This window comes from Amphiura filiformis, chromosome 1 (genome assembly GCF_039555335.1).
Source record: "Amphiura filiformis chromosome 1, Afil_fr2py, whole genome shotgun sequence".
Classification (NCBI taxonomy): Eukaryota; Metazoa; Echinodermata; class Ophiuroidea; order Amphilepidida; family Amphiuridae; genus Amphiura; species Amphiura filiformis.
In genome coordinates, this window is record NC_092628.1 from 68,059,915 (window position 1) to 68,072,943 (window position 13,029).

The 13,029-nt window shown below is 36.1% G+C and overlaps 1 protein-coding gene across 9 annotated transcripts in view; it reads left to right on the forward strand.

Moving 5' to 3' along the window:
• The window catches only part of LOC140151775 (putative pyridoxal-dependent decarboxylase domain-containing protein 2), a 40,812-nt gene that overhangs the window by 22,961 nt on the left and 4,822 nt on the right, over positions 1–13,029 (forward strand). For 2 of the 9 annotated variants that reach the window (XM_072174156.1, XM_072174162.1), the window contains exons 12-24: positions 325–450; positions 1,491–1,541; positions 1,968–1,997; positions 3,959–4,039; positions 4,510–4,668; positions 5,065–5,170; positions 5,506–5,564; positions 5,995–6,107; positions 6,540–6,783; positions 7,052–7,144; positions 7,661–7,807; positions 8,277–8,503; positions 12,917–12,950. In XM_072174156.1, the coding sequence (XP_072030257.1) occupies positions 325–450; positions 1,491–1,541; positions 1,968–1,997; positions 3,959–4,039; positions 4,510–4,668; positions 5,065–5,170; positions 5,506–5,564; positions 5,995–6,107; positions 6,540–6,783; positions 7,052–7,144; positions 7,661–7,807; positions 8,277–8,503; positions 12,917–12,923 (1,443 nt within the window). In that variant the 3' untranslated portion in view covers positions 12,924–12,950. Of the gene's footprint in view, positions 1–324; positions 451–1,490; positions 1,542–1,967; positions 1,998–3,958; positions 4,040–4,509; positions 4,669–5,064; positions 5,171–5,505; positions 5,565–5,994; positions 6,108–6,539; positions 6,784–7,051; positions 7,145–7,660; positions 7,808–8,276; positions 8,504–10,397; positions 10,898–12,916; positions 12,951–13,029 lie in introns of those variants that run through there. The other 7 variants (XM_072174129.1, XM_072174136.1, XM_072174115.1 and 4 more) reach the window with 6 other exon arrangements.

Consider the following 13,029-nt stretch of genomic DNA (forward strand, 5'->3'; position numbering starts at 1 on the left):
AGATGTTGATGCGTCTAATGCACTCCCCCTTCGGGGCTAGTGCATTAGACGCATCAACATCTCAGTACGTGTGCAATATTTTGTACAATTTCACTTTCAACAAGGATATGCATTTATTAACCTATAATTAAAAAAGAGAAAATATACGAATAGGTGGTAATATTTTTAAAATCCTGAAGATTTAAAAACTTACAAATTCTCACCTTCGTATTTCTGCATCAACCTGATTAAGATTAGAGAAAACTGTGCTGGCAGTAACTTGCTACAATATGTATCAAATTGTGATTGATATTGATCTTTTTTCCCTTTCTCTATATCCCACAGAGTTTAGCAGCCGGACTATGTTCATCACAGATACAAGAGAGATTATGTTGCCTACCGCTTTGGCTTAGTTTACAACATCTAGGATATGATGGTATTGTACAGAAACTCAAACATGCTGCAGACTTGGTAGGTATCAATCACTCATTTAGCCTGGCCAACTAACCAACAGACTGACCTGTTATTGTAAACAGAAATCAAGATACATTGAAACAACTGAAGCTAATTATATCTACTTAGAGAATAAACGATAGTAATTTTTATTTTGCCTATCCGGTACCGTGTGATAGACGCCAGGCAGGTCCAATATTTTGAGTAGTGGATGCCGGCGCAGCCGGTATCCACTACGATAAAAAATATTGGACCTGCCTGTCGCCATCATAGGTAGAGGATAGGCAAAATAAAAAATTACTATCGTTATTCTCATTCTTAGTCAGTTAAATATTATTTTAATAACTGTAAACAAATTTTTTAAGCAAAAACTAAGTTACCGTCATAAAAACTCCCCTCGTTATAAAATGAACGAAACTTGTTTACAACTTCACGTATTCTGTTGCGCGTATTGCTAGCGCGTGCGCGTATTCCGCACTAGTCTCACGCATCCAGCGCGATACATACGCCGCACCTCTACACGCGATGTTACGAATTATCAAGACGCATGATGACGTGGGGTCGTCTACGGCCTGATAGACGGCACCGAAATCATGCGATTGTCCAATCAGAAATGTGTCTACGAACTAGACCACTCCCACTGACTAAGAATGGCATATTCAGACATAATGCTCACATGGTAAACAAGCAGATGGTTCAAATTTTTGATATCTAATTATGAAACAGTGATTCAAATCCTATGCACATTTCAACTAATTAAATTGTCAGGAATATTATAAATAATATTGTGTTAATATCATATGTACATAAGAGATGAAATATCTGTACTAATACACACAGAAAAGCTCATACAGATAAATACATGCTGCTGTCTGAGAAATTATGGCCATATGGGTACTACAAACCCATCAGCCTCCTTTACTTAGGTCACATTAATGTTTTTCGTCATTCAAAAGAGAGTTATTGTGTGCTTGCTAAGTGCACGGAAATAACAGATTGCATATAAAGTTTGTATCGTAAATCAAATTTTTCTTGTTTTTTTTTTTGTTTTATTACAGAGTCAACACATGTCTCAAAGACTCCATTCAATTGGTGCCATCAATATAGCTGTAAGTATATATGATAGATAATTTGTTCCTTTCATACATGGTCTGAAGGTCTAAAAGACGCATTATCAACTTTGCTCTCACCCATGGACTAACCTAACTGAAATATCCTACAAAGTGTCATGTGCAAATGAGTGTGAGGTAATAGACACATTTAGAGGCCCATGTGGGGCTCAGGGGTACAATAAGGCTAAAAGCGGAGTCTTTTACCCTCATAAATAAAAATCACAAACACTATGAAATAGGCCCTGGAAGGCAGTTTCTGTAACAAGTATTAATTTCAATAATTAATGTCACTTCAGTAGGATTACTTATATCTCATCAATTTGAGAATGAAAAGCATAGGCCACTAATTAAACCTTTCATTTTATTACACTGACTTTGGAAGTAGATTACAATGAGTGTTTTTGACTTGCAAATTATTCCTAGGTTTATAATGCTCAATCATGCTTAGGCAAGGTAAGATGGATGCAATTGTACCGCATCGTGGAGAAATGTTGATTTTGTTTTTGAGAAATGTTTATTTTGTTTTCATGTTCCACATATTTCAAAGGATTCCCCATATTTACATGTAAGTGTTTCAAATGTCGCATATTTCTTTCAAAGGGATAAAAGATTAAACACCATAATGTTTAGATTGATCTTGGATTCACCATGCTTAAAAATAATACACATTTGGTTATCATGTTGATGAATAGCAAGCACATTGTCATTACAAGAATCTGTGGCATAATTTGCCTTTGTATATGGCTTCATATCTTGAAATTATAGTACACAATTTGCCTATCAGTATTCCAACTTGCCCAGATATTTTAACACTGTTTGCTGTGTAGGACCATTTGTAATGAGTTGAGCTGAGACTTTGCTTACAGTATTTAAATTTACTACTGGTCATTTGGGCAAATAACAGCTGTTTGACAACTTGCCCATTCAAGCCTTGATTCATACTCTCAAGTGTATCAGTAAACCTATAATTGAAATATGTGGACTATGGAATATGCATGTTTTTGCCTTGTCAAGATTGAGATTGTTTGTCAGCAACAGTTAAGTTGATTTTGTTTTCAAATGCAAAGCATGTTTATTACCTTGTTATCATTTGTGTGTGCTGATGGACGTTTCTGTTTGTATAGATAAAATACCAATTCTATAGGACTGGTATTTTTCCAAGAACAATTGATCTCATCCCAGAGTTTACTTTCATTTTGAATTATTTCTGCATTCAAATTTTGCTTGGTAACTTAAAATCAAGAATAATTTAATAATAAGAGGTTAGAATAAGAGAGCCGCATTAAGAATTCTGTATGCCAACCATCATATTGTCATATGTAGTGCACCACTTACATTTATCAGTAGAGGCCCAACATTTAGAGAATAAAAGATAGGATTTTGTCTTTTGCCTATCCAATATCGTGTCATAGTATGCTCTCGTGGAAAATTGAGTTAGCTTGAAATTCCCATGGACAAGGAACTTACTGCTAATTTGTCTTGTTGTAACCTGTACGAAACTCGGGGAGCTGATCCTGGTTGCGATGGTTATATGTGGAATGACTAGGCCTAGGGTGTGCGCTCTTGAAGCAGGAAAGTCCCTGATTTGTTGTTAAATGGTTTATGGAATGATGTGAGGACATCCCCGTTGTTTTAAATGAACGAAACCATCACGAACATCTAAGCCGCCGAAACGCGTTCTTAGTTCTCCCATGTGTATTACGCGAACGCATTATCGCGTGATCATTGAGGAGCAACAAGCGTGCCGCCGTTGCGTGGCGGCGCGCGCCCTGACTAATATCACTATCAACTATTGTGAGATATTATACACCAGAAAACCGATCAAATTACGTGAATTCTTTACAAGACGCACCCATTGAATAAGAATGAAGGATAACCAGGGTGTTATGTCAGGAGTGCTAGAGGTGTGTGCTCATGTCACTTCAGGTGAATTATCACCAACATATATTGCACACATAATCCCAAGCAGGCACACACTAATCCAAAGTATGCTATTTCTTTTTCATCAGCAACACACAAACATGGCAACATGCAAACATGGCAGATTCTTGGGTCTCCTATTTGAATTTCTTTGAGTTACTGTAAATCAAGTTGTTTTTGCTGCATTATTGTTTGCATTGTTCTTATGCAATTAAACATGTTTTGCAAATTTGATGGTTCACCGTAAGCATGTGTAATTGCATTGTGTTTGCGTAATGTAGTATTGAGAATATGCAGTGGTGAGGAGCATGTGTGGTGGCCTTTCACACACTGTAGTCTCAATTCTTTAGCAAAGGATATGTCTACTCCAGGTAGTTTCTACAGAAAGGTGCTTTGACTTTTGGCAGTCACCTGTTTTGACTAGCCATTAAGTTTAACTCACTTCAGAGAAGACCAATACCAATCATTCTGTTATATTTTAATTATAATTGCAGGAAAAACAAGAGAAGAAACAACAGACAATACAGTATGAGGGATCCTTGACTGATGTTGTGCGTAAAGTCATTCAAGTCTTGGTAAGTAATCATACAGTGAAAATACTGACATATTTGTAGACAAGATTTTTTTCGTATGTTGATAATGTATACAGAATTTATGAATCCTCTTTCAATCTGGACTAGTTTCAGGTTTATACATAGCCTTAACCTGTTTAATCATTAAAGAGTTTTTCTTTGGATGTAAAAATGTCAGTTTTATATACAATTTCAAATTTATTGCAAATTTAACTAGGGTAGGTCTGGGCAGTACAATACTTGACCAAGAAAAAACTTACATTTGATATTTTTGATATTGTTAAACTTGAAATGTGTCGGAAGGGGCAAATAATATGCACCTGATGAAAATTAGTGGAGTGTATGTGACAGGCATACATTCAAAAACACAGCACATAGTAAACAGAGTGCAATTAGACATTTTTATGCACTTTGTGTATTTTTCTAACATCTTCCCTAATTGACTACTTAATTTGTCATTGTTCTGTTGACAGTCACAAGTTGATGTAGTCTCACCAGTGGTAGTATTCAGATATGAAGATCCTCATGGACCTGGATTAGACAAAGCACCTTATGCTAATGACTCATCAGATGACACCAGCAACCATACATTAGCATTACCAAAACCCATAGTCAATGCCTTCAATACATGGGTAGGTAGCTATTTTATACATTATATATTGTAACTTTCATACAGTAATATAACTTGGTTCTACTTCAGAAGTGTTGTGTGTCATATTGATTCCAAATAATGTAAAAGAGATTTAAAACTCCATATACTCATGTACATACTTCTTTGGGAAATCTACTCTTACTGGATTGTCATACATGGAGCCAAAAAGTATATATCTCCAAATTTGAGAGTTATATCTTAAAAGTATGTTCTTTACCAGGGTTGTAAAAGGAGAGAAAGGGTGAATGGGAGAGAGGAAGAAAGAGATGAAAAGAAGTAGAAAACTGATGATAGAAGGAAGGGGGGGGGGGGAGATTCAATCTAATATGCTAAATATTTTATTTTAACATATTGAATATATAACATTGTCTTTTAGCTTGGAACAGAGTTAAATAAGAGGATACCTGATGTTGGTATTGATGTTGTTGACTTGGAAACTGATGGTGTGTGTTTACGATTCAGCCCAATGCAGAGTGCTCCATGTAAGTGTCATGGTTTCTAACTATTCTGTAATATTTCAAAGTCACCATCAAAACTCTTTTTAATTTTTTTTGCTGGTTGGGTGTACTGCTCAAGAATCCTCATTGGTTGATTGGATTGGGACATACATAATTGGCATATCTTTACTGATTAATGAAATTGGCTTCCAAAATTGAAATTGAGTTTGACAGCAAATGTAAAACAGACATACTGATTTTCTGGTACCTTTTCAAACTGGTTATAATCATTTTTCATGAAATAATGAAGTTGGTATTAATTTGATTAATATTTTTGTAAGCATCATATAAGTTTATGTGATTATGTTCTTGATCCACAGATAATGGCACCTCTGCAGATGACATAGACAACTTTGTAGAATGCCTGAAACAACTTCTTGTAAGTGTTTGGAGAAATATAGATTTATTTACATAATTATTTCACTAAAAGTATTAAAATCACTAGATCATTTTCAAAATTGCAGGTAAAAAGGAAGACTTTTATAGGATATCAAAAATAACAGCTGTTTACTAAAACCACCTAACAGGGCCTTCAGATTTGCTGTAAATCTATACAATTGTGCTTAAAGTATCGGAAAGGGTAGGCCTCTTATATAAGAGCCATTTTCACAATATTTGATCCCATTTAGGGTTATCTTTGACACCCATGATTCACCAGGATCTTCTAAAATTCATTATGTAATCCTGCAACTTGTTTTAATATTTTGCGTTGCTGTTCCTCAATACACACCAGTATAACACTTTTTGCGACATCCAAGATACAAGCTTATAAAGAGACAGATGCTTAACTGATATTGCCTTTTTTTCAGACTGTATTAAACTACAGCAATGAGCAGAGACCAGGATTTCAAGAGGCTGTTGAGTGTCGTGAGAATCTGATCTATGTTGACATCCAATCTCATGGTGGACTAGGGGTTGTGCAGTAAGTAATAATTAGTTGTGTTCATCTAGTTACAAAGGAGAATATGTAGCATATTCAACCTAAGAAGAAGAAGAAGAAGTACTTAGCACTCCTGTTATGTCTAACTTGCATCTATTTTTAAAGATCACCCCTTTCAACGCACTGTTAGCATGAGCAATCACAGCAAATACAAGTTGCAATAGCTGCATCATATTTGTTCTATGGATATTATTTCTGTTTTCTTGAACTACAACATTGTTTTGCATGAAAAATGTTCAGTTTGACTTTCAAAATATGGTAATTATTTTGTTTGCATAGTGCCTTCTGATGGTAACATAATTGTTCACCATATAAAATTTAAACCATATAAAAGTCATTGAAGTTATTTAGTATTGTGAATAATATAGAAGAATATTGAACTGACTATGCTACTTGACTTTTTCTTTTCTGTAGATTTGTTCCTGAATATGTATCAAGTAATAAAAATGAAGAGCAAAATAAGAAAGAATTAATCAAGCTGAATGGAGAACTGGTGCAAAGACTTCAAGCTGGAGAAACTGGGGCCTTGTACTTTGCAGTACCAACGGAAGCTGAAACTGTCGCTGTTGGTGTTGGTATGGTGAACCCTGGTACTGATTTGGATGAGGTAGTGGATTTGATATGGGTAACAGGCAAAGAATTGGAGGATTCATCCAAGGTGAGTTGAGAATCACAATGCCCATCCCTAGACTGACATGAGGCAAAATAAATTATTGATTGTCCTCATCCGACCGATCCTAATCTGAAAAATTGTAACATTTTTTTTGGGGGTTTACTATATAAATGAATACCGACCCTAATTTTGGAAATTCCAGAAAAAGTTTTTTTTATCTTCAAAATATTTGACATCTTATTTTTTGCCTGCAATGTTATACTTTGTGTAGTCATGCAATTAACCTGTTGTTACCAATTGTTGCAATTTGCAGTTCTTGGAGACCATGACTGATTTGGTTCTAAAAGGTATTGAAGAAGCTCAGAAGGAACTGGAAAAGGAGAATGAAAACAAACTCATAGAAGAGGTAGGTTATGTATAAAATTGCTTTGCAATCTGTCATACAGCTTTCCAATGGAAAATATTGGGATTGTCAATTATATTTGACTTACCTACTTGTGTTGTATTTTACAATGTGCACAGTTTCTGCTGGTTTGTGGGTGTAAATTGTGTTAATTGTAGTGAATTTACCAAAAAGGTGCATTTATTTTGAAGTAACCATAGAATACTGTGTTAATAAGGTGGTTAACCCACTTTCAATACATTTTGGCTAACAAAATCAGAACAAAACATCCTTAAGCTCCAAGATTTCACAGGGTCAAAACCTAAATATTGATGACAATGAGGTTGTTGGTCGGACCATGTGCGGGAGGAGTGGCAAGCCTCCCAGAACTAAATTACACTGGAGAGTCTGGCCCAAATGCCAAGGAAAAGGAGATGGGTGCTTTGGCCTCTTGCATGACTTTTATCTACCTTAAATAATCAAAAAATATTGCATTTTACTTAAACTCTACTTGTGTGGCATTGTTTTACATCTCAACAGGGTGTCTTGAGACAGATTCCTATTGTAGGTTCATTATGGAGTTGGTATTCCCCACCACCTAAAGAAGCCCAGATTAAAGGCAGAGCACTGAATCTTTCATCAGGAGCACTGGAAAGCACAGAGAATACCTACAAATATCATATGCAGGTGAGTTAGTACATTAATGCACATTAATGCACAGACATGAGCATCCCCCATCACATACACACCCCGTACCCCTACACACCCCAAAAGCATAAATATATTTGTTCTATCTTAATTTATGTAAGGGCACATTTCATTGAGAGGATTATTTTGGTTATGTGTTTTACAACAAAAACATTGAAGCAATATAGCTTGATATTGGTGGCCAACCACCATCATTAGAAACAAGAATCTGTGTCATATTTGTCCCCAGACACATAAACACACAAACACCCCACCCGTCCCCACCCCTCTGAAATGTGTAATTACAGGCAAACACAAATATAAATAGACACTATGTGATACACACTTGTTTTAGTTTGATAGGCTTTACTGTTGATTGTAAAAAACACAACAAATATACAAATTGGAAGTACTTATATCAATTTGTTTTATTGGATATCTGTGAATTGTGTGGCCACTCATGTTACAGGTTCAGCAAGACAAACCTACAACACCAACCAGGAAAACTGCTCCAAGAAGGAAAACACCATCTACGACACCAACACCCTCAGTAGATGGGGACCATTCCTCTAGTGAGAAACCACTGCAGAAGAGAGATCTAGAAGAGACTCCAATGGAGGATGGTCAAGTAGGAGATGGGTTGGTGAATAGTCATCCTGAATCAGGCAATAGTTCAACAACTGGCACTACTACAAGGTGATTTACAAACAAGAATCTGTGTCATATTTGTCCCTAGACACATAAACACACAAACACCCCACCCGTCCCCTGCCCGTAATGTGTAATTACAGGCAAACACGAACAGAAATACACACTATGTGATACACATTTTTTTTAGTTTTATAGGCTTTACCATTGATTCTATTACTGCTGAGTGTAGACCCACCCCCCACCCCCCAACTGTGAATGATGTTTATAATGTGTTTTTATGCTATTTAGGATGTATCAACAGCGTCCAGCGTAGTGGATGCCGGCATCCACTACTCAAAAATATTGGACTTGCCTGTTGTCTATCACACACAGTAGAGGATAGTAAAAACAAAAATTCCTGTCGTTTATTCTCTAAATGATTTTACAAGAAAATGAATAAGCTAAATATTGTAATTGTGAAAAGAGGATTTTCAGAATAGCATTACAGATATTGCAGAACACATTTTAAAAGAAAAAATTTATCACTAAATGAGAGAAAATTGCTGCTTCATTCCAGTGCCTATATCGTCACTGTGTGTATCATGCATTGATCATTAATGAAGTTGATTGACACAATGTGTTATGAACATCCCAAAGACTTGCATGCCCAACAAGACATGTCATCCATGGAAGTTTGACTATTATTTCGATCTCATGAATTATATCTTGTTCCATGGTTTTATCAAAAGTCTCGCAACACCCAAGGCCTTGATTTTTGCAGGATATTTTAGTTCATTAAAGTAAATTGCAACTGTGTAGAAATCAGAATTTTGAAACAATTTGAGAGTTTCCTCAGCAAATGTAACAATATTGCTTTAAGGAGTAACAGAAATAAGTTTGCACTCTTTCTAAGGCAAGTGCAGCTCTTCCATTATCAGACCTCAGGTCCTGTTTGTAGGGTATTTTACTATTCGATTCAGGTTTTTTTTTTCAGTTATCAGTTTTCAAATTTCTCTCAACCTATTACTCAAATTTGAAAGAAAAGTAGCATGATCATATTACAGCTTGCCATTTTCATTCACATTTCTCCTTTTAACACTTGATATTCAATTATAACAAGATGACATGATTTGATGGCAGGATTTTCAAATTAAAGTTCACATTAATATTTGAGAAAAACTTAAGATGAGGTGATATGTCATCATGCCAAAACATCATCAGCAGTTGTCATTGTTCTTTGTGTGTCAGTATGCTTACACATTCAGTTTTGTTGAGAACCGGTGCTTTTAGAGCTTGCACTGAATCAGTAAAAAGGCAATACGGTTATTGAACAGTGATATAACCATATGCTGTTTCCTCAAACATCTCGATAGACCACTCGCTTACCTTTGTTACACTGGGTTTCAGAGAAGAACGGCAGTTCCTCCTTGCTCAGATTGATGTGAGTACCTTGTTAATGAGCATGATCGGTCAATCAGATTATCGGTCTGTTGCTATGATTGTCAGATGATCGATTCAGCCAATCAGAACCCCACTTCCGTGTTTACGCTCTCAATATAAACAAGTGCCGTTCTTCTCTGACAAAACTGTAATAAACATGCTCTCACCTCATCTATGTGTGGTTACGGTTGAAAAAGTGCACATAAATATGTATAATGTATTTCCTTTGTTTATCATTGACTTGATGTTACATTGCTTATAAATGTACAAGTTGGACAAATGTACAAAAGAATGTTGTCAAAATTTATGAATATTTTATATAGACCTATGTTGTTTGTCCAAATCTTTTAATCAAAATTGTTAGATTTTGGGAAGCGAAGGTTAAGCGAGCCTTTGAATCATTGACATCATCTTGTCATAACATTTGTATCTTCATAATGGTGGCAGTTTCTCATTTTGATCTAATTCTTTTTTGCATTTCTTCCACTGCTATCTGTACCCATGCATCCGTTTTGGACAGTCGAAGCAAACATTTTGTACTACCTGCAATAGAAAGTCGTAGACCTTTGCAACCATCCCCACGCTTTACTGGACTTAGCCAGAATTCTAAGCTTTCAAACTCCGCTAATGCCTCTAATACTCAACAAGATTTCTCTCTGCTGAGCCAAATGACAGAAAAATCCTTTGACATGGACGATGATGATGTCTTTGTGGATTAGGTCAAAGGTCAAGAGAGAGGTTGGCATCTAGTTTTGGGATATTCTTGATATTTTTTGTTATATTTTGGACAAATTTTAGTTGTTTTAGTGTAGGTTTTTGTGCTGTTGATGGAATGGCTTTTAAACCTGATTACGCAGCCTGTGGTGGGTTAATCATGTTGCCTTAGCAACAGATATTTTCATCCCTTCCCATAATTCAATGAGAATGAATATGAAGCCAGGATACAGACTCTGCTGACACATTGATTGATATTGTCTGCTATTTCTAGATGACAATTGTTTGTCTACCATGGCATATATTGATGCATTACTTAATTCTGAAATTGTAGTGTTCAGAGTCTCACTTCTAACAAGGTGTAACCATTTTACTGGTTATATTTTTTTTTTTTTTTTCTTTTTAAAAAAAGCAACAGGAATATGAAGCTCCATTATTTTGTATATTCCGGCCCTATCAAATTAATGCATTGATTTGCAGCACTGCAAATATTTCATCCATGGCATACTCAAGTTACAGCCATGACCAATTACAAAGGCTTCAGTTTTGCAAATGATTGGGAAGGGATTTAAACTATGGTAGCTTGTAAACAGGTTTGAAGCCTGCCCTCAAGATTTTGAGTTTTGTAACCCTGTATGAAGCTTCCTCTAATGACACAAGACAATCCTGGAAAAACAAGACTTATGAAATAGTGTTTATTTAAATGGAAATTAGATTAGCATAGATGTGTATGGGCCACAGATTTAAAGAAAAGAATGGAGACCCAGTTGCCATTTTCTTCACTCACATTGAACAACTTTTAGATTACACAGGTTGATGTGAAACACATTTGTATTGTTGTTAGATTGGTCAAGTGAAACACATGCTTCCTATTCATAATTTTCCTGTTTTGTTATTCCTGAGGCTCTAACTTGTGAAATTTAACCTGGCATAATAATGAGTATTAAAATGATTAAGTATGATATCCCAAATTCAAATTGCTGTCAGCAGGCAAAACATATGTCATTAACTTCTGTAAATCTGTGGTATAGACATACATGTAAATATATGTTGCCCTTCTCTTGTCCTCTGCCTCCCCTGTACACAAACAAAAACACACAATGCATGCAAATGCACGAGTCGAATACGGATACTTTCTTGCCTGTCCAAACTTTGTTTATTTCTTATGATCTTGTTTCAGTGTTATTCTTTCTTATTTGTAACCTTGACACAGCCAGATTCTTTTTCTAATCCTTGATTTCAAGTCAACTGCACCCAGGAATTTCAATCCCCCAAATTAGATTGTCATGATTTCTTTATATAATAAGACTGTTTCCTATATTCTTCGCCAAAGGACTGTAGGCCTATAGAGTTAGTACGGTAACATGTACGTATGAATTGTCATGGAAACATTATTGATATGACATAGTTTTACCAGGCTATTCTGTTTTATAATCAAAGGAAATGTTATTTCTAGAGGCTAGTAGCTGTGTCTCATGTCAATGTGTGTTTTTTTTACATCAGCCCTACTCTAATGCTTACCCTATCCTTAATCTAGATTTTAATTTTTACGTTATCCTAATCTTAACCCTACACTAAATCATGTCAAATTACTGTAAACCAAATTAGGCTTATGATACAAGACTTGAGTTCCACTTATTCACATCCTATACCTGGAAAACAAATGAAAGGACATCATCATAACCCAGGAGAACTGCACTGGGAGTGTGGGAGTAGTTTCCCTATTCTCTTGTGTTAAATGGTGATATGGCAGGGGAATCTAAGAGAATAATTACAGGTCCTACTAGTTGCATGGACTGGACCAAATGGCAAAAGGACAAAGTAGCACATAGCAATGTGGCAATTGGCAAATAATTCACATTAGGGTATAGTATTTCTAGACCAGTCTTAGGACAGACTATATCAAGATGTCCATGTCAGCTAGGGATAATATGAAAATCCATCCCAAATGTGCTTTGTAGTGTTAACTTGTAACAACTAGAATTACAAATATTTAGATAACCCAGAAGTCTACAGTGGTCAACAACTTGGTTTGTGGCAGTGGCGTGCGCAAAGAGGGGGACAGGGTGGGGGCAGGGGAGCACAGGACCCCCACTTTTGTTGGTTATTCAGGAGAAATCGGGGGAAATCAGTCATACACTCGCACCTTGCACTCCTAATCAGACTCCATTCAGGGGATCTGAACAACCTGCCCCCTCCCCCCACTTTCAATGTGCTGCGCACGCCACTGGTTTGTGGTCTCGTAAAGATGAGGAATCTGGCTCTGTTAATCATGCTGGCTTATCCCTATACCTTTTTTGTCTAATACTCCATTTCTTTTTCCAGACATTAAACAACACAGCACTGAGTTCTAAAACATGTAAGGAAACCCCAGATTGCATGTTCCATGCACACATTCATGTTTATTTGCTAGCCTGCATGTATGCCTGCATATTTTA